This window comes from Anticarsia gemmatalis, chromosome 28 (genome assembly GCF_050436995.1).
Source record: "Anticarsia gemmatalis isolate Benzon Research Colony breed Stoneville strain chromosome 28, ilAntGemm2 primary, whole genome shotgun sequence".
Taxonomy (NCBI): domain Eukaryota; kingdom Metazoa; phylum Arthropoda; class Insecta; order Lepidoptera; family Erebidae; genus Anticarsia; species Anticarsia gemmatalis.
In genome coordinates, this window is record NC_134772.1 from 2,913,273 (window position 1) to 2,940,798 (window position 27,526).

At 36.4% G+C, this 27,526-nt stretch overlaps 2 protein-coding genes across 2 annotated transcripts in view; one reads left to right on the forward strand and one right to left on the reverse strand.

Annotated features, from left to right (window-relative positions):
* The window catches only part of LOC142984787 (uncharacterized), a 225,412-nt gene extending 215,498 nt beyond the window's left edge, over window positions 1-9,914 (reverse strand). The window contains exon 1 of the mRNA XM_076132603.1: window positions 9,315-9,914. The gene's annotated coding sequence lies outside the window, so the exon portion shown is untranslated. The remainder of the gene's footprint in view (window positions 1-9,314) is intronic.
* A 3,524-nt stretch (window positions 9,915-13,438) lies between these two features.
* Window positions 13,439-27,375, forward strand: LOC142984849 (uncharacterized). The gene is made up of 14 exons (XM_076132699.1): window positions 13,439-13,609; window positions 15,460-15,543; window positions 15,970-16,150; window positions 16,885-16,963; window positions 17,675-17,822; window positions 18,824-19,012; window positions 19,922-20,080; window positions 20,746-20,922; window positions 21,423-21,554; window positions 22,383-22,547; window positions 23,641-23,850; window positions 24,154-24,213; window positions 25,357-25,463; window positions 25,918-27,375. The coding sequence occupies exons 1-14, from the start codon at window positions 13,546-13,548 to the stop codon at window positions 26,350-26,352; spliced, it is 2,190 nt and encodes a 729-aa protein (XP_075988814.1). The 5' UTR covers window positions 13,439-13,545; the 3' UTR covers window positions 26,353-27,375.
* The last annotated feature ends 151 nt before the right edge of the window (window positions 27,376-27,526 follow it).

Genomic DNA, 27,526 nt, shown 5'->3' on the forward strand with positions numbered 1-27,526 from the left:
TGGGTATAACAAACGTGATGCTATGTATGATTTTTCAACTCACATTTTAGTGTATTGCCGAGTTCAGTCTGTAATATAGACTTGTTCTGCGAATGCATCGATATTGCCTCTCGTTTGCCGACACGAGTTTGTATTCGGATTTACTCGTCCAATATCGAATTTTAGACACAAGTGTTTTATACTAGCCTTGCTCGCAGCTTCACCCGGTTTTCAAAACTAAAAATATCTAAAATCATTGTTATCATCTTGCTAAATTCGAAGAAAGTCGTTTCCGTGAAAAAAGGACTAAAAGGAACTACAATAATAATTTACATAGATGGGTGACCACAAAGTGGTATTTGAACTGAACGTATCCGTGCTTCGAAGGGCACGTAAAAAGTAGGTCGTAGTTGTTGTCAATTAAGATTACAATCGTTAAGCCATGTCAAAGGCCTTTCAGGCGGCTTGAAAAACTCTGACACTAGGTTGACACTAACCATACGATAGATAGCTTATGCTATTAAAAATCTCCAAAAGTACTGCAAATTAGCGGCACCGGGCAATTAGTTTGTTCATAATGTTCGACATTAAACTCATTAATTTGAAAGCTCAGTGATTAAATTAAAATCAACTTGCGGTTGACATTTACAAAGTTTCACCACATGACATAAGGTAATATATAAAAAATCAATAAAGGTTAATACTGTTTTTACGTCACTGAGTAAATTGTACCTACTCTCGTTTTCGAAAGACTGCGGAAAAGTTCAGTTAAAAATACAAGTTTTTTCAATATGTAAGACAACTCCTTCAGTAAGAGTTCCTTCTGTGTCGCGAGGACTTTTACAAACACACAAACAACGGACACAAAGTACAATGAGACCCGAAAAAACTAATTGTTGATCGCAGAAATAATATAATTGTTCCGTGTGGGACTCGAACCCAGTAACATTGGCTAAGGAGAGCATTTGGGCTATAAAATGTCATGGAGCTGCAATACAAAAGCTTTACTGTAATAATTATGTCTTATTAGCCAATAATAGGCCTGTTTCATATTCCCACTATTGAACAAGCGATTTTGTTGTTGTAAAATGTAGAAATACCGCGTAACGCGTAGCGTAACTACATCTACCTTTGATATAATTCCGTACATGAAAGAGAATAAAAGTGAGAAATCTGTACAGGCTATAAGAGTTTATTTACACCACTTCAATATCGCGTATCGTAAAAGCAGTGTGAACTCTATAAAAACGTCGTTACCTGCCAATAAATGCAACGAACTGGATTCAGGAGTCAGAGTATGAAGGCTTTTACCAAATATAAGGTGTTGTTAGTGTTAGGACACTTGACTGTGTAACCCCCGGTTTCTGAGGTACATTTAGCGGTAGTTTATCTACTCAATAGAGTTTAAATAAATAAATAAATCATTTTATTTTCAAGCTACAATGGCTCATAGATATATACCTTACAAACTAACATATATATTAAGTATATCATCACTATGTTAGTAGCACTTCACTTAAGCACAGTGTCTTTGGTGCTATCCTGTAGTATAAGTCCGCGGAAGCGACGAAAAGTTGTTTAAGCTCATATAAATAACAGTTTGAATAGACAAAATACCTCAGAAACCGGACATAAGACAATTCGAAAACTTAACGATTGTAAACTCTCGCGACTTGTACACGTAATATTATAAAGCAACGGGTCTTAAACGTGATTGGAAAATTTAAGGAAAAAAAAAAAGGATACCTCAATTGGTTAACCCGACGTTTATACCGAAAGACTGTTAGTTAGACTCATATTCTAATTTTAATCCCCCTTAACAGATTTAACTTTATTTTCATCTCATTCGTCGATATGCTAACACCGAAATCGCAAAAGAGGAGATATTTTCATATAATGCGAAACGAATATTTTTTCTGAAGAAAAAATTATCACAGGATGTCGGATTCATATCCTAGTAAATAAATAATAACGTTAAGGCAGCGTAAAGCTAATTTAAAACATTTTTAACACTAACACACATAAAATAAAAACAAGGAACTAAAAATTTCATGAGGTTTTCGCAAAATTACAAACCGACGACTCGGGTTATAAAAGTTAACGCCGTTTTACGTGGCACACATAAAAATTCACATAAAACTCGAACGAATCCGGGAGGGCTTACTAGTGTCGTAGATAGTGTAAGAGAACGTGTATATGTGCCGCGGTAGAAACAAATAAAAAATATTGATTTATTGAAAATATTCTGCATTTTTTTAGACAACTCCCGTTCTAAGAATTGCTCTTGTGTCGCAGGGACTTTTGCAAACATATAAACAACGGACACAAAGTACAACCAGACCCGATACATTAATTTGTGGATCGTATAAATACTTGTTCCTTGTGGGAATCGAAGCCACGACCTCTCGACGCACTGGTAGCGGCGTGGCGACACCACGACACAACAACGGGCCACGGAAGCAGTCAGTCGGAGGCTTTGTGGGCACCACACCAAAAGATCTAACGTTCGCACGCGGTTAGATCACGCTCAAGGGTGATTGGTGAAGACGCGCCAGGCGTGAGCTATTCATGATCCAAGATCGCGGATTACGGGATCACTGATTCAACATGGATCGGTTTGTGTGGATCCTGATATAAGGGATGAAAACGATACATCGATTTTTAATAGTGAACATTGATTCTGATCATAAAACAATACTTTTTCACTCAATTAATAAACAATTAAAAGACCCAATACAAGAGAACCCTTACGTATCTATTAAAAAGTGATAGGTACAAGAATTATCGTCGCAGATTTTTGCTTTACATAAAAGCCTTCTCTTTAAAGAAAATGTAATAACAAAAATAACTAGCGAATTGGTCGAGCCGTTCTTGCAGCTTAGCAACACATATAGCTCTTCATTTTTATCAATACCTTTCTCAGGGCGTATCACTATATACCACATAGAACAATTGTCTATTCATTCTCGTTATCTACACTGTTATCAGTATAATTAACCTGTTAACCTATTAACGCGATTGTTGACATTCGCACGCTCCATTTCTAATCAATAATGCTTCGCAAACAATTGTGTTAGTGCGATATTTGGTATGACGTCATTGTTTTGTGTGTAGAAGAAAAGTGATACTAAGATGCTGTTGTCTAATTTAAGATAGCTATATGTATGGTTCTCAATTCAATCGAAACGTTGGGCAGCAAATAAGGTATCGTAAACCTTAAAATTCGCATAGTTTTTAAGACCTGAAAGTATTTTTTGTATTAAGAGTTACGCTTTTTGATGTCAGCAATTTTTATTTAGAACTTCATGCCTATTTTACCCGCTAATATAGGCAGAGGTAAATGAAATATAACGCTACGCTATAGTCAATTTTAGGAGGGGTACAGGAGAACCAGTAAAATATTGAGGAATACTAACATTTGAATAACCTACCTAGTTCATTTATATTTTTTAATATGAAGACCCTCAACGCATCTTCTGTTACCATAAAGACTAATTGCACTTCTCCCGGAATTGAACTCATGATTACCGGTCACATAGCCGGAATAAAACATTTCATACATACAAACATACATGAAATCGCCGATACGATCCTTACAAACTTCCCATGCTTCATTCACATTCATACATCTTGTCATACAGGATATCCATACATTTATGTATATCTAAACAAATGTTAAATCATTTCAATAAATTTTCGGTGGAATAATATGCATACTCTATAATAAAGGGTTTTTTGAAGCTCATTATACCTACTAGGTATTAAATAAAAACCGATACAGTCTCTATTTGTAATAAACGAGCATAACAATTAGGGTTATGGCTAACCCAATAATTACTATAATAAGAGTTCTTATTCCGATGATTTGGAATACCGAGAACCTATTTTAGCCACACGGCCATTCGGGGCTTTTTTTAAAGCCATTGAGGAAAAATTTTTGAGATATTTAGGCACTGATGTTGTCTGCCCATGAAACGACTTTAAAAAAAGGAGGAAATTCTCATCGTCTGTATATTTTAATATGTTTATTAATAACTATTTACTGACAAGACCGTATTTAATAATTATTTTTATGTTAGAAAGGTGTTGTTTTTCATGTGATTTAAACTTGATTCAGAAGTGAATAGATTATTTTTAAAATCTTTAAAAACGCCTTTCGTTAAATATAGTAGCCATGTTTGTTTCTTGGTGCTAATAAAGTGTTATTTTGCATTAAGGTCAAGATAGTTTTTATTTTCATAATTAAATAGATACCTATTATCTATGTAATTATAAGTTTTGCATTCCTTTTGTAGGACTATTCGGCGTCTTCCCGTTTCGTCTACCGCACTTTTCACACACATCTCTTCTATCGACAACAGAAGGCAAAATATACTTAGTTTCTCTCTACGCAGCTGCTTGTCGCTAAATTCAGACACGTAAAGTTAACAGCATGTATAACATGCATATCTATTATAGGGTATAGTGAGCCACATAATTGGTGTAATTTGCTCAAATCGTTCGTTAATTGCCACTATAGTATCGGTGAGTACCTTGTAATGACTTGCTGTCATGAGAGAAATAAGGAATTAAAAAACTGAACTTTTCTGATGGTATTCAAGTGCCCTCCTAGCCGATATTAGGTTACGGCGGCTAGTTTTACTGAAAACTGTGCAGGATTTGGTTTATAGTGTCCAAGTGTGTGTAAAATACACAGGTACACTCTCTATTCTCTCACTCTCATAGCCCGGTGGAACTCGACCGGAGGTTAAACTATTCCGATAGCAGGTACATAACTATCTTATATTTACCTCGGCAAGAAAGTAATGACTTAGTCAAGATGAGCGCGTCTTCATAGGGTATAATAATATGTATTTTGTAAATCATATACAAATTCACGCCTTTTTATCATAGTTGTAGGCAGAGACTTGGTGGTTTACTCCACACGTACAGTATCCGAGCTAATGACAAATTGTACTCTGAAATCACAAATTAGTGCATGTTTAAATGCTGGTTTAAAGTGAAAATAATGTGAATCAAACAATCCATATAGTTACACTTTAATAAGGCGTTCAATTATGCGCTAGTTCATATTTTTTTTATGTTTTTTATTTTTAAATCCTGTTGAAAGTTAGCCACCGGAGAACGCTAGAAAATGTTGTAAAGCAATAGACTAAATAAAAAATTCATCAAGAAAGGTACCTCTAAATTAATAGGACGGAATACCTACCTAGATAGTACTAATACCCTCATACATGTTTACAACAGTCTGTTTCGTAATTATAGCAAAAATCGTATCACTGAATAAGATTTTGAAACTTCGCCTACTATGTATATAGGGTGTACATAAAAACGAATTAATTTGATATGACTCGTAAGGGTGGAACATTTAAATGCATGGAGCCGGCCCCGGGCCATGGGATCAAAAGAAACTAGCCAAACGTATTTACATATTATGTGGATGATAGCCACCACGTGTGGATTAAATACAAAGTAACTAACTTGCCTCGGGGTGGAACATTTCAATGTCTGTAGTATTTTGTCCAACTGACTTTAACCATATTATAATATTCAAATCTACTCGGTGACTACTTATTTTTGGAATATTCCAAATTGGAAAGTTTGTATGGAATTAAGTTTACTTTTTACTCTTTCACGCTAAAAGTAGGTAATAAATTTTATGAAATTTTGTCTCACAAGTGGCATATTGCATAGATTTTTACAGTTTTCACCCCAGGAAATCTTTTCACGCGGACGAAGTAACAGCCAGGTACTTACTGCAAAAGCTTATAATTATGGATGTATGTTGTTACATTTCCACGGTAAATACCTTCTAAACAATAGGCTTTGATGGACATACTGGCAAATGATAACCTGAATTACCACATAGTATACCTTTCGCCCGGAGACATCTTGGAAACAAAATTGCCGGCAGACGTCATGAGTGATGCTTTTTCACATTGAAACCAATTTTGTTATACATATTTAGCATGAAGATAATTGAAGATCTTTTACCAAACAGACTCCTGCCATTACAAACTTGCAAATTATACGTCATAGTCGTAGTACCTACGTATTTCGTACGTTCGTAATAACCCGAATCGACTTATACCAATAATTTTTTCATAAAATGCGACCTTTGTAAAAGCCCAAATCTGCCTGTTTCGTTTTCAAAAACGAATCCCTAACGGCTGTAATACGGGTATGAAACTTTGCACAGCACAGCCGTAGGTCAGCTATTAAGACAAATAAAGAAGCCACGGTACACAGTTGAAGACCTGTTTCAACTGAGACAGGTTTTAGCAGGAGTTTAGGATTACACTCTGTAGCGAGACTGTTCGCTATTTGCACTCATTCACTTTTAGGTACCTACCATAGAAATACTTAAGGAAAATTTTGGCTTAATTTGATAATAGAAATCTATACTTAATATTACAAAATTTTAGAGTTTGTTTGTTTGAATGCACTATCTCAGAAGCTACTGGAACGAATCGAAATATTATTTTATTATTGGAAAGCCTATTCATTGAGGAAGGCTATAGGCTATACAACATCACGCTACGACTAAAAGGATCAGTACGACTAAAATGATACAAAAACGGGGAAAATTATGAACCATAGGTAGGTACTCCCCTGACGCAAGCGAAGTTGCGCGGGTCAGCTGGTAAGTAAATAGCTAGCAAAAAAAATCTAGCGACGAGTTCAGTTTTCCCGTTCTTGAAACTAAATATCGCTATGAATAAAATTGTAACATTTCAAATAGTGTTATAAACCTTAAATATGACCATTTCTTTCCATTTTAAAGTAATCCCTGTATTCAAAAGTAAGAGCTAGAAGACATCATATTATTATGTTTATTCATGAATTTACAACATATAACATGTCAAACATTTTTATACAAAATTATTTCTAAGACTAATTCTAAATTAAATTACAATAATTTAGTATTTACAATATATACAAAAAGGAGTGTGTTACAGTCTTATTATTTCTAGGAAACAGCAGATTTTTACAATAAAATTAATCTCTGTTTGGGTAAGTAACTTAGGTAGATTTGTCACTTGTTATAAAAATAACAAGTGACAAATCTAGACTACCTATGTACCTATATAAATAGCAGCTTAGGCATGTAATTAACCACTAGTATTTATATGACCTAAGGATATTCAAGGCCTATATCTCTACTACATATCTGATAACCCTGTACGACTAATGTTAATGTTAGATAATGCATAAATGTGTAATCTAAGTACCTAGGTCAATATTATAACAGTATTTAAAAGAAAAAATTTTAGTTACAAAATTCAGTTTATTGAAAGGTTCTAAGAATCTAAATTACTCTCACTTATAGGCAATAGGCTCACCCCCTATTACATGGGACAAACAATCCAAATGATGAAATATTGGTGTATTTTTATTCAACTTCTATATGTGAGGGTAAGTATCTTAGATATGATGTTATATAGGTATGTATTCCTCTTGAAGGCAAGGAAAATAAATCTTTCTATACTTGAAAATTATACATAATATTAATTATTATTTGTCAGTATATGAAAAACAGTTGAATGATATTTGGCAGGGTGAAAGTATATAACCTAGAGCAGGACATGGGTTTTATTCATTTCTTCTTCATTAATGTCTACATAAACAATTAAATGGGGGATGCAACAAAAAAAACAAAACAAAACTGATAATGAATGACCAAATAATCTGAGTAACAGAAAAACTATCATTAAATGTAACACACATCTTCTCTAGACCCTAGGTACAGATTAACTAGGTATCTACAAGATATTTATTCCAAAAATAGAGACCTACGAAAGTAAATCCAGATAAAAATAAAACTTTAGTTTTTTTGTCTTTTGCTCATTACATTTTCTCATAATAGGTAATGAAAAGATAAATGAATTTCTTTTATTTAAATGAAATGTAGGTGTTTCATAGTCTGGATTGAAAAAAAAATCTCTTTCTTCCTGGGTATTCATCTCATATGGGGATTGGGGATTGGGGGTGGGGTCAGTCTTGCTTACACGTTTCCTCCATTTCGCCCTAGCCTTGAAGTCATCTTCCTCTACTCCACATGCCTTCACATATCGGTAAAAGAAAAAATAATAAGATAAATCATAAGAAATTATCAACATTAATGAGAGCATTGGCTAAAACTACTGAGGGAATGATAGTAATCTAAATATTATCTAGATTTTTTTACAAAATAAATATTTTGTAACCTTACTGGTAGGTTTGAGAATAATTAAGGCATTAAAATCTCTTTGTACACCTGTCTAAAGAAGTCTGAAGTCTATCAAGCCCTACATACTTATGTTCTTAAAAAAAAACATTTAAAAAGACAATGGCTAAATTTTAAAGTGTCTAATAGTAATCTTAGGTTGGCCAGTACTAATTTAGAAGTAGTTAAATTGGGGTCTCATAATGTAAAACATGAGTACAATAAATGTAATTTTATGTGGCATTTGTTCCAGAATAGTACCTATCTCAACAGAACATGAAATCTATCTTGAGAGAACTCAAACAAGACATTTCTATAATGGTTGTACCAACATAAAAACAGCTTTTTGAAAACATTTGAAAGAGAAAAAAAACTATAATTTGGAATCAGAACATAAACAATGATTTTAAATTAAGAACATAAAGATATAATGGCTTTTATGAAAACTATAACACTAGCAATTTGCATTAGATTGATACAAAAATCATGAAAAATACTATGTATGACATCAGTCACCAGTGAAACCATCTGACCTAACTGATTTGTTAAATATAAATAAATGCTAACTTGTTCATAGTTCATTTCTTCAATAATATCATGTTATTAAATATAAGTTCTTAATCAAATAAAAAAAAACTGTTTCTTTTGCAAACTAATAGGTAAGTAACCTTTGAGATGATGCATAATTTGGTTTATGTTGACAAATTACATCACCCAAAGAGATATAGGAGAATGGTATTCGATTTTCGTAAGTATTTCATATCTTATCTGCTTATCTATGAAATAAAGGAGTGGAAAAAGCAATGTTGTTTCTGATTTGTTAGAGCCAGAGGAAACTGTAACTCAGATTTTGTAATAGGATATAAATCTAGCAACTTTACTTTGTTGTGAATTTTTTAATGTTTTGAATGCAGACATTATTCTATTTATAATAACGAGACCAGGCACAACCTTTTTACTATAATCATCTAATTGTAGATAAAATTAATACTGGCTGGTAAAAAGCCACCACGATAGGCAACTGTTTAAAAAAATATTGGTTTATTGAAAACGGAATCGAACAACGATTGACGATAAAACTTGCTTAGATAAAAGAAGATCGTACATTAATACTGATTTGTTTACTAACCTCTTATTGTCGAAAACTCCTGGGAACAACAAAACAGTGAGTATGTTGTCATAATCACCATCACTTCAAGATGATATGCATAGGTCGCACTGCAGTCATCAACAAAACCACATTTGGAAAGCGAATAAACAACATTCGTAACTCCGTTCAAACCGGCACCGTATTGACCCGATCCTTTATGAAACCATGGGGTAAATATGCATTTTTTATTAACTTATATCGATTATAAGCGCTCCACGACTCGAACACGAAAGAACACCACCGTAACGGGAGTCCTTTAAAACGGGTTCTTTATGTAACAATATCACTCGCGAGCACCTCCGTAATTTCATTAATAACACCTAAAAATCGATCCCACAACAAGGCTCACGACAATTCAAACAGAAGACTGCGGCGGCGTGTTAAATTCATTATTTTACTACGTAACGGCCCTATAAAATACACCACCGTATGGTTTTTAATATATTTACTTTTTTGTTACAACACGACAGATAGGTGTGAATTATTACTGCGCCGAACAATTTTTCGTGTCATATTTCTATACAATGGTTGCAAACAATATACTGGCGATAAAAACACGCACGACTCAAGCTACGCACGCTCGCGATGACACTAAACTCTGCATAGATGTCGCGTTTCTGACGGCCATTGTGGAAAATGGCGGCCGACGTCAGCCGTCAAACAACCGCAAACAAAACTGTGCTTTGTTTCCTTAACTTAAATGTAATAATTGATTGTCGTTTTCAGTCATTTCAACACTATTCGATCGTATAAGACGACTGAATCCAAAAGTCTGAAGTGGTCAGAACTTATGTCGACCGAAACGTGCTTTTTGTTTATTCGAGTTATTAAAAATAATATTTTTGTCTCTTTTTCTTCAATGTGATTTCGAACAAGCACAATGATGTAGACGTACGCTTGCGCGAAGTAGTACTTACTTTTATCATCTTTTCTTACGTATCATACGTACCTACATACATTTTTTTCCCGGGTGGTAGGTAGGTATAATAAATTAAGTGCGGCAAAAATTTTATATTAATTTAGACACATGAAGTACCTACCTACCTAAATTACTTAAAAATAAATAATATAGTAAATAGATGCTTACCTACCTACCTATAAATGTACTACCTAACTAGTATTCATAAAATAGGTAATAGGTAGGCAATAGGTAGGTAGGTACTTCGAGATAGGTATTTATTTCTTTTTATGGAACGTCTATGATACGGTTACTTACCTATCACAGCCTGTAACAACATAAAAGCTTCAGTATCGTGATTTCATCTACTGAAGGTATTTTCAAAATATATAAACTGTAAAAATCTATTTGCTGTGTAGACGGAACCTACTTTTTAGTTAATTATGAGTTAACAAATATCTTTTCATAGAATTTTCGCATTTAGTAATTATAATGTTATAATAATATGGTAATGTTAATCTTCGTACCTTCTAATGCATAACGGGGGTTTGATTCTCCGTCGCGTATGAATATAAGTAAGTATTATTATGCAAAAAAAGTATATTCAGAAATTGTCGAGGAATTAATGGGAATCTAATAAATTCTTATTACCTAATACAAAATAACATAATTATTTTCCCCTCACTAATTCATTTAAAAATTATAGTGCTGCCATCTATGTGCTCATGAAATACGCATTATTAATTTGTTTAGTATTTTTTTCGGTAGATGTCGCTGCACTTTTTTTGATAGTATTCAATAAATTACAATATTATATTAATAAATTGTTATTCCCTGTATCTCATTTTCTCGAGTAATTTTTTTTCTAGCACACAAGGAATAAGTTCAATAAAATTGATTATACATAATGCCATCTAGAATACGTTTGACAGAGTTAACTCCTCTGAGTTGTACACTAGTGTACAACCATTTCAATTAGTACAGTAAGTACTTGCTAGATGGCAGTGTCTAAAAGTAAAAATAGTTTTAGTATACAACCGTTTCAATTAGTACACTAAGTATTCGCTAGATGGCAGTGTCTAAAAGTAAAAAGAAAATAATTAACTAAAAAACAACAATATTTCGGAAACATCGCTTAGGAATGTATTAGAAAAATCGTTTTGCACGCGTGATAGTTATTTAAACTGTTAAAAAGTACAAACTTTTATGGCAGAAAGTTTGTACTTTTTAACAGTCCCATTGTTTAAGACCGACTAACCCCCGGTTTCTGAGTACATTTAGTGGTAGTTTATCTATTCAATAGCATTTCTTATATTAGTTTAAACTCTATTGTATAGATAAACTACCGATAAATGTACGTCAGAAACCGGGGGTTAGACCTTTTCTCATTATGAGATCTCTGCCTATTAGACCATTACAGCGACCACGGCTTTCTTCTTCATTATGTATTCATACCTATTTATAGTGGCCGAATACTCAATCGTCACTCAATTTTAAGTTCCACTTAATTCTAAAGTCCCGCAGGTTAAGCTACGCTTACCGAGCTTGTTCAGTAGATGGGACTATATTAAGCACGTTATATTGTGGGTCGGCCGTCATTTTCGAAGATCTTTGACAGTCGTTAACAGTAGTCAGAAGCTTGATAGTCTGACAACCAGTCTTACTGAAGGGTATCGTGTTATAACCCAGGTAACTGGGTTGTGGAGGTCGGATAGGCAGTCGCTATTTGTAAAATATTAGTATTCAGCTGCAACCGTTGAGACTGGAAGCCGACTCCAACATAGTTGTAAGAAAGGCTAAGCTGACAATTATGCAAAAATGTTAGCCAAACGCATTTGTTTATTTTTCCTTAAACCATTTCGACTAAGTTTGACCAATATAAAATGTCACGAGGATAATATTAAATAAATAGTTACTAATGTAAATGGATATCTGTGGTATTTATTTACCCTGTTAATTAATATTTAAATAGGTTATACACCGTCAAAAATATGAGGCAATATGCCTTGATCGGAATACTGTTTCCAAATATCTATACTTACTAATATAATAAAGATGAAGAGTTTGTTTGTTTGTTTGTTTGTTTGAACGCGCTAATCTCAGGAACTACTGGTCCGATTTGAAAAATTCTTTTATAGCCCATTTATCGAGGAAGGCTATAGGCTATACAACATCACGCTACGACCAATAGGAGCAGAGTACCAGTGAAAAATGTTACAAAAACGGAGAAAATTTTGACCCTTTCTTTCTTATGTGACGCAAGCGAAGTTGCGCGGGTCAGCTAGTACATAATACCACGTTTCGTATACCCGAAGGCACAGACAGAGCTGTATACACCCAAGTTCAGTCATTAACAATGTCAGCTCTATGTACCTATGCTTTCATATACATAATTCTGGGAGGGGACTTTCCGAGCAATGAGACAGTGAGCGCAGACTTTCTTCCAACTAAGTATGTTGGAGTCGGCTTCCAGTTTTACCAGATGCAGCTGATTACCAGTATTTTACATGGTGCGACGGCCAATCCGACCTCCACAACCCAGACGTGCCCTGGGATATAACACGGTACCCCTCGGTAAGACTGGTTGTCAGACTTTCAAGCTTCTGACTACTGGCAACGACTGCTAAAGAAATCTTGAAGATCTTTGAAAATTACAGCCGGAACCCACAATAACACGTGCCTTCTGAAACACGAAGGAATAATACGGTCACCCATTTACAGATCAACCTCGGTAAGCGTAACTTAACCTAAGAGATCGATCCGCGCGGCAGTTGTTACTTAGCCACGAGCTCGTGTCAGTAATATATTAAAAGCCTTATGATACGCTCTAACCAGTTGTGTTCACCGGTCGGTAAACGATCTGTGAGCTAAGCAACCGTTGGCGCGGTCATTCTATAGATGGGTGACCGCGTAGTGGTATTTGAACTCAGCGTCTCCTTGCTTCGGAGGGCACGTAAAAACTCGATCCCGGTTGTTGTCAACTAAGATAACATTCGTTAAGCCATGTCAAAGGCCTTTCGGGCGGCTTGAAAAACTTTGACACTAGGTTGACCACTAACCATACGATAGATAGATAGATAGCGTTATGATGTAATAGAAATAATAAATAAAATATTTGTTTGGTCATAGCTTTGTGGCTACTGTACATATATATAAATAGTATGTCAATCACAGGAAAAATGTACCTAATAATAAATACAACAAACTTCCCGTTCAGTCAGTTACTTTGTTCTAGTGCAATGTTTCGACAATGTAGTTGATTCTGTAATTAAATACTGTATTTTCTTTCTAATTTTAATAAAAATCGTGAAAATGTGTTTGAAAATTATCGTTCTTTTGCTATTTGTGTTGATTTTGGACAAAATTGTTGCATATGGTATGTTATTTGTGTGTTTTTAAGTATCTGCTTTGGTAAATTAACATTAAGTTAGTTGTAGTCAAATAGAGACCCTAGTTAAAGCCGTCGCCTCCCTTGCTTTAGAAGGGGACGCCATAGAAAGAGTACCTACTAACTAACTTACGTGTACGAATACGAATACTTTTCACCCAAAGATAGGTAGCCGCTCTATCGTATTTTTTCAAATTTAAAATATCCTTTATTTCGTAAAATTCGTACAAAGTATTTGAAATAGTCACATATTGTACTCTTTGTCCGTTTCGGGAAAGCTGGTTGCTCGTGAGAAGAAACGGCAAGAAACTCACGGCTTGCTCTTTTAAAATGTCAATATATTTATTAAAATTTCTCATAGATGATTTAGGTAGTTACTTTGAGCTGAGGGACTCCATGCCTCGTGCATATAAAAGGTCGATATCGATGGTTGACAATTAAGATAACAGTGGTTAAGTCAACCTAGTGTTAAAGTTGTTTAAGCCGCCTGAAAAGCATTTGACATGGCTTAACGACTGTTATCTTAATTGACAACAACCGGGACATTTTTTAGGCGTCCTCCAAGGTACGTAGACGCTCAGTTTTAATACAACTATACGGTCACCCATGCATAAAATGACCGTGCTAAAGATTGCTTAACCCATTGATCGCTTACGATGAGCGCTACCGGCTATGAGTATGGATACTTATTATAAAAAAAACCTAACTGATTGGGAAAATGAATTCTTGGAGAGAAAGAGAAGAGACTACAAAAAACCCAATATATGGATAAGGATAAGCACTGTACGTCAATTCGATAGCATATACTTATTACATTACTTAGTTGCTTGACGTAACGAATTAACCACTATTATTTCAGGAAAAACCTCATACCATAAAAGTTATCAAATACTTGTCAACTAATACCAACAAAAATAAATAACTATAACCCATGAATGTCCCACTGCTGGGCAAGGGTCTACTCCCGTAATGACGGAGGGGTAAGGCCTTGAGTCCACCACGCTGGCCAAGTGGGGGACTTTGCATACCTTCGATACCGTTCTAAAGAACTTTCAGGCAAGCAAAGTTGCATCACCCATAGCCAGTTGCGCTCACCGGTCTGTAAACGATCTGTGGGTTAAGCACTTGGCGCGGGTATTCCATAGATAGGTGACCGCATAGTGGTATTTGAACTGCACGTCTCCATGCTTCGGAGGACCTGTAAAAAGTCGGTGCCGGTTGTTGTCAATCAAGCTAACAGTCGTTTAGCCACGTCAAAGGCCTTTCGGCGGCTAGAACAACTTTGACACTAGGTAGACCACTAACCATACGATAAGAAGAAGAAGAAGTTGCACCACAATGTTTTCCTTCACCGTTGGAACAAGTGATAGTTCTACTACATATATAAGTGTACTCAAAACTTCGTAAAGTCATTGGTTTGTTGCCGAGGTTTCGTAAACCGCTTGCGTGAGAGGTACCAACTTATACCACTTGGCTATTACTACATCTACAACATATTACACAGTCACTGCACGTTTGGCGCAGTGGTTTAAGCGGTCACCTCGCCGCAACAACCGTAGCGCCGCGTGTGGTGGGTTCGGATCCCACCCAGGACAAATCTTTGAGTGATGAGCACGAGTATTTGTTCTGAGCCTGGATGTCAATTTATCTATAAAAATATGTATTTAGAAATATATAAGCATGTTTATCAATTATTTGGTTACCATAGTACAAGCTCTGCTTAGTTTGGAATCAAATGACCGTGTGTGAGTTGTCCAATGATATTTATATTTATATTATATTTATTATTATCAGTACTCGCCGAAAATCACACACTAACACATAAATTTCACCCACAGATACCCTACAAATAGATTCAGTTGAAAATACCTGGGCCAAATTTGATAAATTAGACGCAGAAAAAAATAGCTTGAGTGAAAATGGTAAGAATGTATTCAAAGTATCAGTAAGCCTTTCCACCACAGATGTTTTTATTTAGTAAACATCTTTATAACAGAGAAACATGTGGATGTCCCACAAAACAACTACTGACGCAGGTTGACTGTAGGATCAAAAATTATGATACATAATTATGAATTAATTACATTACTTCAATGAAGTGCTCCAGACTTACATTATATACAAAAAACTACAAATTTAAACCATTAATGTCCCACTGCTGGGCAAGGGTCTCCTCCCAAACGGGGCAGGGGTCAGGCCTTGAGTCCACCACGCTGACCAAGTGCGCGTTGGGAACTTTGCATGCCCTCAATAAATGTACTAAACAAATTTTAGGCATTTCCTCACGATGTTTTCCTTCACCGTTAGAGCGAGTGATAGTTATTATTTTATTTTTTTATTATTTTCAGACAAGCACGCATCCCTGAACTTAACAATATCAAGACTAGACGACCTAAGTCCTGCTTATTTGAATTGTGTGCAAACTAAAGAAAATCTTGCCGAATACAAGGTGATTGTATCTGAAGGAAATAATTTTATACTGCACGTAGACCCCCCAAAAGGTGATCCTGAAAACATTTCCGGCATTTCGTAAGTATTTATTTGGCTGTATATACATAACTAGCAGACCCGCGCAACTTTGTTTGCGCCACATAAGAGAGAATGGGTCATAACTTTTCCCCGTTTTTGTAATTTTTCTAACTGGTACTCTGCTCCTATTGGTCGTAGCGTGAATTATATACAGCCTATAGCCTTCCTTGATAAATGGGCTATCTAACACTGAAGAATATTTCAGATCGGACCCAAAGTTCCTGAGATTAGCGCGTTCAAACAAACAAACTCTTCAGCTTTATAATATTAGTATAGATTAGTATAGATTAAAGAAACATAGTGTTCGGACGTAAATGGTAACGCTTGAAGGGAACGCCCTAAAAAGACATACACAGATCATATCGGTGATGTTTTGCTAAAGGTCAGGTGCGTAGTACTCGTAACCGGCGGTCCTGTATGACAAGATGTATGTATGTGAATGAGGCAAGGGAAGTTTGTAAGGATCGTATCAAGTGGCGTTCTCTGGTGTCTGCCTTGCCCACCATAGGGGTGTAAGGGAAGTAGGCGTGACTAAAAAAGAACCTTATTTGGTACGATCCTTACAAACTTCTCTTGCCTCATTCACATCCATACATGTTGTCATACAGGACCGCCGGTTACGAGTACTACGCACCTGACCTTTTTTCAAGACATGATAGGTAGTAATATATAACCGACCGCGCCACAGAGGCAGTTTACACAAAATTGACTAAATTATACTTGTTTTTTTACAGTTGCTTCGATGATAGTCATGAAATAAATCATTTAGAGATTCCAGTTAGCTCTTCGTTTGATTTTAACAATCCGGTCAATGTAAGTATTTATTTATAACCCTTAACTCCCTCTTTAGAGTCCTTAGTGCATAAAGCAACTCAAGATTTAGATACTCAACGATTTTATTGTTCAAATGACTACCGCCATACAAATCCATTGGGGTTTGTACACGAGTCGAGACGCATTCGTCCCACGACTGGATTTGTATGGCGGAAGTTGCTTGAAGAACAAAATCTTTGAGTATCGAAGACATGCATAGCCGTGTCTACGATGGGACTTAAGCTTTCTAGCAGTATAGCCGAGTGATCTAAATAATTGCCTCTTTTTCAAGTGGTTGAGGGTTCGAACCATCCTTTAAATAACCGAGTTCCTTCCTGTTTCGGAAGGCAAGTTAAATTGTAGGTCCTGGCTGTTATGTTCAAAGAACTTTGACAGTCATTAGCAGTAGTCAGAAGCTTGAAAGTTTGACAACCACAACCCAGTTACCTAGGATATAACATGATACCCCTCGGTAAGACTGGTTGTCAGACTCTCAAGCTTCTGACTACTGCTAACGACTGTCAAAGATCTTTGAACATAACAGCTAGGTCCTACAATATAACGTGTCTTTCGAAACACGTAGAAACTCGATATGTTTAAGATGGTGACCCATCCACAGAACCAAGCAAGCATAGCTTAACCACAGAAATCGATCCACGCTTGTTAACTAAGCCACGAGCAACTCATATTTTTTTATTGTTATTTTTAAAGGTAAAAGTAACGAACAACATGGGTGGTGTATGGAACTGTACAGTTTTTATGTACAGAGACAACCGTGTTGTGCTTCCTCAAGAAATAGTTGATGATCACAAGTATGCAGTAGCTTCTTGTTATATACAAGTGCATGTAAGACCCATTGGTAAGTTGTTATTCAGATTTATTAACTAACATTAATAATAATAATGTCCTAGCCGATATACGGCTACGGCGGTCAGTTTCATTGAAACTGGCCATCTGTGCAGGACTTTGTTTATAGTGTCCAAGTGTGTGCACACTACACAGGTACACTCTCTATTCCATCACTCTCATAGTCTGGTGGGACGGATAACCGACACGACCAGTGAGAGGTCAGGCGCAGGACCGACGGCTTTACGTGCTCTCCGAGGCACGGAGGTCTTCGACTTCAACTTCCTAACTCCGGGCAATCTCTAAGAAATTCTTAACAGAAAATCTCAGAAAAGACTTTTCGGCCCGACCCAGGTTTCGAACCCGAGACCTCTCGCACGGCAGCCGCATATACTACCGACTGCGCCACAGAGGCAGTTTAACTAACATTACAGTTGCACTATAGAAATAGAAGCATGCCCAACCATCATTGGTAAGATAACTAGTCTTACCGTGAGGTTTGGTGATGTAACCCAGGTAACTGGGTTGTGGAGGTCCGATAAGCAGTCGCTCCATGTAAAATACTGGTATTCAGCTGCATCCGGTGAGACTGGAAGCTGACTCCAACATAATAAACAGAAAGGCTGCACTGATGATGATCTATAACTGCACGTTTAGCGCAGCGATTCGGGCCTGGTTGTACTTTGTGTCCGTAGTTTGTATGTTTGGAAAAGTCCCGCGACACAAGAGCAATTCTTAGTACGGGAGCAGTTTTGAAAATGTATTAGGTCGGGGAAAAGTCTTTTAGCACTATAGTATGTTTGAACTTGTAATAAAATCTTTTCTCTACACAAAAAAGCTCGATACTTGGTTACCTCACGAGCTCACTGAAAGAATCCTAATGAACTGTACTCATTTGTGATTCTTGAAGCCAAAGAGATTTTATTACAAGTTCATACATACTAATGCGCAAAGACTTTTTCCCCGACCTAATATTTTCATAGTATTACTTACGTTTATTTATTTTGTTAACAGACTCTCCACAGATGGTACTGGTGAACAACGTGGTACTGCCGACCTCTCGCACGTCCCTTGAAGAGCGAGTCATCGACCACTCTGCCCAGTACCGATATTTACACGGCGACAGGGTATCTGTATCATGTGTCAAGGATAAACAACCTTGTAAATCTATCGAGATGCGATACATCTTCGTGAATTCTGATGGTAAAAGTCTAAAAGAATGAACATTTTACTATTACAATGCAACGGGTCTTATACGCGATTGAAAATTTAAAGGTTAGGATACCTTATTTGCTGCGAGCTGACTGTCAGCTCGTGACCACGGTCGATGACATTCGATCGAAACGTCGGGCAGCAAATAAGGTATCCTAACCTTTAAATTTTCAATCGCGTATAAGACCCGTTGCATTATAATATTATGTGTACTAGTCGCGAGAGTTTAAAAATGAACATTTTATTTTGTATTCCCTCTTTAGCAGCAACCCGCATTTGACGACCTCCGTGGCGCAGTGTTTCAGGTGGTCGCCACGCCACTACCTTTGTATCGGGAGGTTGTGGGTTCGATTCTCACAGACAAGAGCAATTCTTAGCGCGGGAACTGCGTTTTTTTTAAATAAACTTGGCTAGCGTGGTGGAGTCAAGGCCTAACTCATACTTTATTCTGGGGCGAGACCCCTGCCCAGCAGAGTGTACTTAAGGCATAACCCCTCCTAAGGCCCCTCCCTCCTTAGGCCTGGGCTACACCGCTGGCCTGTTTCAAGGGTTCAAGGATCTAAAGACCCTTACCTAGTAGTGGGGGCAATAATGAGTTAAATTTATTTTTTGCTTTACCCTTCTTCGGGAAATTAAAAGGTTGTGTTATAAGCCCCAAAAACCCCTAGACCTTATGTAACAGTAGCCCAATTCTCTATTACTATCGACTACCGACAACTGGCTAGCTATCGAAATTTAGACATTTAGCATGTACTGCCAAAACAGTTTCTGCGACGCCCGTCAGAGGCGCTGATCCGATTTTCATACAAAATTTCTCGATGACAGGTCGGTTGTTGGTAGTCGATAGCAATAGAGAATTGAGCTACTGATAACCTATTAAGTATGTAAATGTTTTTACAGGAATATTTGAAACTGAAGTTATGAAATCCGCCCATTATGTTAGTTCGCGTAGTACACTAGTCGATAAATACGACAATTGTTGTATGATTTGTGTATGTGTGACTGAAGGAGACATCTTTACTACTCAAGTTACTTTCAAACTAGAAAACCTTTTCGAGTGTGAGTATCCATTATTTTCATTTAGTCGTATAATTAGTGGAGAAGCTCTTGGCTTATTAACAACAGCCGTGCGAAACGATCACTGAGGTTAAGTAACGCTTGCCGAGGTTGGTCTGTGGATGGGTGACCGTTTTATGCATAGCGAGTTCCTCCGCGCGTTAAATTCTGGGTCCCGCCTGCATTTTCTAAGATCTTAGACAGTCGTTACTAGTAGTCAAAATTAAAGTCTTGCCGAGGAGTGCCGTGTTATAACTTAGGTAACTGGGTTATGGAGGTCGGATAGGCAGTCGCTCCATGTAAAATACTGATATTCAGCTACATCCGGTGAGACTGGAAGCCGACTTAAAGGTTAAAAAAGGCTAGGGTAATGTGGAAGCTGACTCCGAAGTTAGAAGAAAGGCTAGACTTGTCTATACTAATATTATAAAGCTGAAGAGTGTGTTTGTTAACGAACTAATCTCAAGAACTACTGGTCCGATTTGAAAAATTATTTCAGCATCAGATAGCCAATTTATCGATGAAGGCTAAAGGCTATATATCATCACACTACGACCAATAGCAGCAGAGTACCAGTAAAAAATGTTACAAAAACGGGGAAATTTTGACTCATTCTCTCTTATGGGACGCAAGGGAAGTTGCGCGATGATCTATATTATTCATTGCAGATGGTATCAACGTATCGGCAAATGGTCTTGCATGGAGACATGGTACATTAGGCACTGAAATGATAAAGACCTACAAATATGACTATATGTTTAACAAGGGTGAAAATTTGGACATTAATTGCGAAACTGACTTGGAAAATGGAAAAATTAAAAGAAATTGTGACATGTGTTATTGTGGTAGGTATTTTTTTAGATAATCTATTTTTAAACCTTATACTGTACCACTGCTGGGCAAGAGTCGCCTCCCAATTTGAGGGAGGAGACTATAATAAGAGAGAGAGAACATGATGAAGAGTTCGTGACTTAGTTAACACCCGCGCGAACTCGAACAATCGAACTCTGAGGTTAAACAACGCTTGCCGAGGTTTATCTGTGGATGGGTTACCATCTTATACATATCGAGTTCCTCCGTGTTTCGGAAGGCAAGTTACATTGTGGGTTCCGGCTGTCATTTTCAAAGATCTTTGACAGTCGTTACCAGTAGTGGCTTTAAAGTCTGACAACCAGTCTTACCGAAGGGTATCGTGGATAACTGGGTTGTGGAGGTCAGATAGGCAGTCACTCCTTGTAAAATACTAGTATTCAGCTGCATCCGGTGAGACTGGAAGCCGACTCCAACATATTGGAAGAAAAGTTAGTCTGATAATGATAGATTAAAATTATAAATTCATTTTCAGATACAGATGGCAAAAAGCAAATATCATGTTTGGAACTTACCAATTCCATTCAGGTGATATGCAAGCTCTATCAAAACAAGTTAACCGAAGAGGTTGAAATTAACTTAAAACCGTTATCAGAACCAATAACAGGTAATTATATCATTTGAAAATAAAAAGAGGGTAGTTGACTATTCAAATCAGCTACTCTTTATGAAATGTCAAAAACACTTTATTTTACAACACACATTTTTTTTAACTGCACGTTTGGCGCAGTGGTTTAAGCGGTCACCTCGCCGCAACAACCGTAGCGCCGCATGTGGTGGGTTCGAATCCCACCCGGTACAAATCTTTGTGTGATGAGCACGAGTATTTGTTCTGAGCCTGGTTGTTAATTTATCTATATAAGTATGTATTTACAAGTATATAAGTATGTTTATCAGTTATTTGATTGCCATAGTACAAGCTCCGCTTAGTTTGGAATCAAATGACCGTGTGTGAGTTGTCCCACGATATTTATTTACTTTGTCAAAGTTTCTTAATCCATACATTATTCAATTTAAAATTTTATATCAAATTAAAAAATGTAATCGTTCCTTTTTATTAATATTTTGCATATATTATATAATAAAGTTTAATTTAAATGTTTGTCATAGATTGTAAATATTGTTTCGTAAATAAGAAATAAACTCCTTTTACGACAAAATATTATTTCTAATACACACATAACTTGGAAAAGTCAACCTGGGTAACTTTGAATCATTTGGGTAACATTGACAGTGGGAATTTGAACTAGTTTCGATTATTTTGTCATATGAAACCAACACAATTGATAAAGGTTTATTTTAGTTTTGCAAACTTTTATCAATTGTGTTGGTTTCATATGACAAAATAATCGAAACTAGTTCATATTCCCACTGTCAATGTTACCCAAATGATTCAAAGTTACCCAAATTTACCTCATGTATTTTATTTTTCCAGAACCTTCTGATTTGTTCTTAAAAGTGCCTCAAAATAACATGTTATTGGAAATGTACGATAATATAACTAAAATTATTTATTATGAGTTTGAAGAGGGTGATTCGCTCAACATCACATGTTTAAATAAAAAAGCAGAAAACAAAATTATTGTTATCGATGGAAAAGGTAATAAACGTTTTTTTATCCCATTATTGTCTCAGTGTTGTACAAAGGTCTTTCACGAGGGAGGTATTAGGTTAGTCCACCATGGCAAGTGGGTTGGGGACTTTGCTTGCCTTCTAGAAACGAGTTGAAGAACTTTTAAGCAAGGTTCCATCACGATGTTTTCTTTCACCGTTGGAACAAATGTTTTTTTTTTTATCAACCCATTACTGTCCCACTGCAGGGCAAGGGTCTCCTCCCAAATGAGGGAGGGATTAGACCTTGAGTCCACCACGCTGTCCAAGTATGAGTTAGGGACTTTGCATGCCCTTAATAAATGTATAAAAAAAAATCTATGCAAGGTTTCATCACGATGTTTTCCATCACCGTTGGAACGAGTGATAATTATTTCTAATACACACATAACTTTGAAAAGTCATTGGTGTGACTCGGGTTCGAACCGTTGCCCACTTGAGTGGGAGGTGCCAACTTATACCACTCGGTTACTATTGTCATTTTTTATGCCTGGTTTTTGAGTACATTTAGCGGTAGTTTATCTATTCAATAAGGTTTTTTTATATGAGTTTTAACGCTATTGAATAGATAAACTACCGCTAAATGTACCTCAGAAACCGAGGGTTAGTATTTAACTGTTCATTTGGCGCAGAGGATAACGTTGTCATCTCGCCGCGTTGACGCGCTATGTGTGGTGGGTTCGGATCCCACGCGAGACAGATATTTACGTGATAAACACGAGTTTCTCTTTTGAGCCTAGTTGTCAATTTATCTTTATAAGTATGTATTTGTAGGTATATATTATACTACACTACAAGCTCTGCTTAGTTTAGAATCAGATGACGTGAAATATTAGGTCGGCGAAAAAGTCTTTTCGCATTATAGTATGTATGAACTTGTAATAAAATCTCTTTGGCTTCAAGAATCACAAATGAGTACACGGTTCATTAGGTTTCTTTCAGTGAGCTCGTGAGGTACCCAAATATCGAGCTTTTTTGTATAGAGAAAAGATTTAATTACAAGTTCATACATACTATAATGCGAAAAGACTTTTTCTCCGACCTACTAAGTATATTTAATATTTATGTTTTATTTATTACAGACAGTGAACCAAATGTACCAGAATTTTCCATATCTTTACCTTTGAACTCATCGAACGACAATAGGACTTTGGTATTCAGTTTAATGGAAAACTCACATAGGGGACCGAGAAAAATTTCTGACAAAATAAAATTAATTATTCGTAAAAAACGACCACAAATTACGACTACTAACGCTCCCACTACAACTACTAGTGTTGAAATGTATGATGGTAAGTCCAGATTATTATTCTTCTTATCGTATGGTTAGTGGTCAACCTAGTGTCAAAGTTGTTCAAGTCGAAGGCCTTTGACGTGTCTTAACGACTGTTATCTTCACTAACAACAACCGGGACCGAATTTTTTCATGCCCTCCGAAGCACAGAGACCCCTAGTTCAAATACCACTATGCGGTCACCCATCTATGGAATGACCGCGCCAAGGGTCGCTTAACCCACAGATCGTTTACCGACCGGTGAGCACAACTGGCTATGTTTACCATGAATTTTGGGGCTTTACACAGTTTTTTTATACAGTTACAGCCACAACGATGACTGTGCAAGTTTTAAGCACCACGAAACAAACACATACTTCAGGCAAGTATCTTAATAATTAAATTAATGACTAATTCTATACGCATACAATGATATACATAATATATTAGGTCGGGGAAAAAGTCTTTTCGCATTATAGTATGTATGAACTTGTAATAAAATCTCTTTGGCTTCAAGAATCACAAATGAGTACAGTTCATTAGGTTTCTTTCAGTGAGCTCGTGAGGTACCCAAATATCGAGCTTTTTGTGTAGAGAAAAGATTTTATTACAATCTATTACATATTATAATGCGAAAAGACTTTTTCCTCGACCTAATACATAATCTATACTAATCTATATCTATACTAATATTATAAAGCTGAAAAGTTTGTTTGTTTGAACGCGCTAATCTCAGAAACTACTGATCCGATTTGAAAAATTCTTTCAGTGTTAGATAGCCCTTATATCAAGGAAGGCTATAGGCTATATATCATCACGCTACGACCAATAGGAGCAGAGTACCAGAAAAAAATGTTACAAAAATGGGGAAAATTTTGACCCGTTCACTCTTATGTGACGATATACCTAAGATATGTCAATGATATACATAATGTATTAGGTCGGGGAAAAGTCTTTTCGCATTATAGTTATTAATTTGCAATAAAATCTCTTTGGCTTCAAGAATCACAAATGAGTACACGGTTCATTAGGTTTCTTTCAGTGAGCTCGTGAGGTACCCAAATATCGAGCTTTTTTGTGTAGAGAATAGATTTTATTACAAGTTATTACATATTATGATGCGAAAAGACTTTTTCCTCGACCTAATACATAATATTGTATATAATATCGAGAGGAGCTCGTGGCTTTGTTAACAACAGCTGCGCGGGTTGGTCTTTGAGGTTAAGCTACGATACCGAGGTTGTTCTGTGGATGGGTGACTAGTCTAGTTCCTCCGAATTTCGGAAGGCACGTATAATTGTTGGTCCCCGCTGTCATTATGAAAGAACTTTGACAGTATTTAACAGTAGTCAGAAGCTTGAAAGTCTGACAACCAGTCTTACCGAAACACAAAAGAACTCGATATGTATAAGATGGTCACCCATCCACAGAATAACCTCGGCAAGCGTAGCTTAACCTCATAGATCGATCCGTGCGGCTGTTGTTAATTAAGTCAATGTAATTCCTTAATTATATTTTTGTCCAGATTCAGGTAACAGTACGTTGCCAATATTGGCCGTGATTGGCTGCCTCGTGTGTCTCGGACTGGTGATAGCTTTCTTTGTTATGAAGAAAATGAAACAGAAGCAACAGGTGACTTATAAACTATTTTAATATTTTTTTATTAACCCCAGACGCAAAAAGAGGGGTGTTATAAGTTTGACGTGTCTCTGTGTGTGTCTGTCTGTCTGTGGCATCATAACTCCCGAACGGATGCAGTGATTTCGATTTAGTCTTTTTTGTATGAAAGGTTACTTATGTGCGAGTGTTCTTAGACATGTTTGATGAAAATCGGTTGAACCGTTAAAAGTTGTAGGAGGTGAAAGTGAGGGGAGAAGAGGAAATTTATTCTTATGATGAGAAAGTTGGTGGTGGGAATATTAGAACGGGTTAACCTAACTAGCCAATGTATAAAAAGTATGAAAAAATAAGTATAAAATCGTGTTTTTTTTAATTTACAATTATTTTCTAGTGTAATAAATTTAATAACCTTTCATTAACCAAGTTATCTACCCAGTTGAAAAGAAAGATTCTTTATTTGTACCAGGATGATGCCGGGGAGGCAACATACCAGAATTTCGGTGTACAGCATAACGGACAACCAAACCTTCGAAAACCAAGGGCTGAGGAACCGAGATACGACGTTGCAGCCGACCAAAGGAACGACAACGCCATATACTCTGAACCAGTTGGCATAGACACTTACGCGGTGCCAATACCCAAGAACCAAAGGAACAAACCCAGTACTGAACCTACGTATGCTGATTTAGAATTCACTAATAAAGGTCCCCCTAGAAATTTCGTTAATGTAAAAACCCAGTACGCGACGGTTGGAGAGTTGTACTCTCAGGTTCTGCCGAAGTCAGCGAGACAAGGTGACCAGAGCGCTTACGGCAATGTGTTTCCTGACTCACAGTATGCTAACAGCGGCCCTACTGAATATGTTGAGCCTGCTTACTGCGTCCCAAATAAATTGCGATAATCTATAATAATATTATTGTCTACTAATTTACTGCCTCCGTGGCGCAGTGGTTTAGGACGCCACGCCAATACCACTGTGTCGGGAGGTCGTGGGTTCGATTCCCAAATGGTTTCGGGTCTGGTTGTGCTTTGTGTCCGTTGTTTGTATGTTTGTAAAAGTCCCCGCGACACAAGAGTAATTCTTAGTGCGGAAGTAGTCTTAGAAACAAAATAAATAAAGAAAAGCTGAAGAGTTTGTTTGTCTGTTTGTTTGAGCGCACTAATCTCAGGAACTACTGGTCCGATTTGAAAAATTCTTTCAGTGTTAGGTAGTCCATTTATCGAGGAAGGCTATAGGCTATATAACATCACGCTACGTCCAATAGGAGCAGAGTACCAGCAAAAAAAGTTACGAAACGGGGGAAAATATGATCCATTCTCTCTTATGTGACGCAAGCGAAGTTGCACGGGTCAGCTAGTTGAAAGACATAATTAGATAGTGGTAGCCAAGTGATTTAAGTTGGCACCTGCAAAAGTGGTCGGTCCAGATCTTATAAATTTATTTATTTATGTAGATAAAAGAATAGTAAATAGATTTTAATTATACTTATAAGTAACTGTAGAAATACATAATAGTTTTGTTGTTAGTTAAGGTACTACAATATAATGTATCGCAGTAAAAATAATGTTTTCAAAAGCCCGAAGTGCCTTAAACATCAACCCTCTTATTCATAAATACACTATAAACCTATTTTAGTTAAAAAGCTACTATAATATGCTTTCTCTTTTTCATTTCGCTAAAGAATAAAAGAAACAAAACACTTTATAAGCCTTTCATAACTTCATATATTTTTATGAATAAGAAGGTAAGGTTTTTGGTTCAGTCCTAAAATAAACATCTAATAAATTAAGTTTGACAGAAAATTATTTATTCCTTAGCCTGAATGAACGTCCCACTGCTGGGCAAAAGTCTTCCCCTTTTCCTTCCAAACTACCCTACCGGCGGCAAGATCTGACCAATACTGTACTAAATAAATAAAATAATTATATTCATAAAAATATCATGTATTGAAAAAAATATATTTCATTAAGTCAATTTTTGCGAATAACCTTGTGTTAGAAAGTTGCATACTTCTCATCTATACTACTATTATTAAGCTGAAGAGTTTGTTTGTTTGATTGTTTGTTTGAACGCG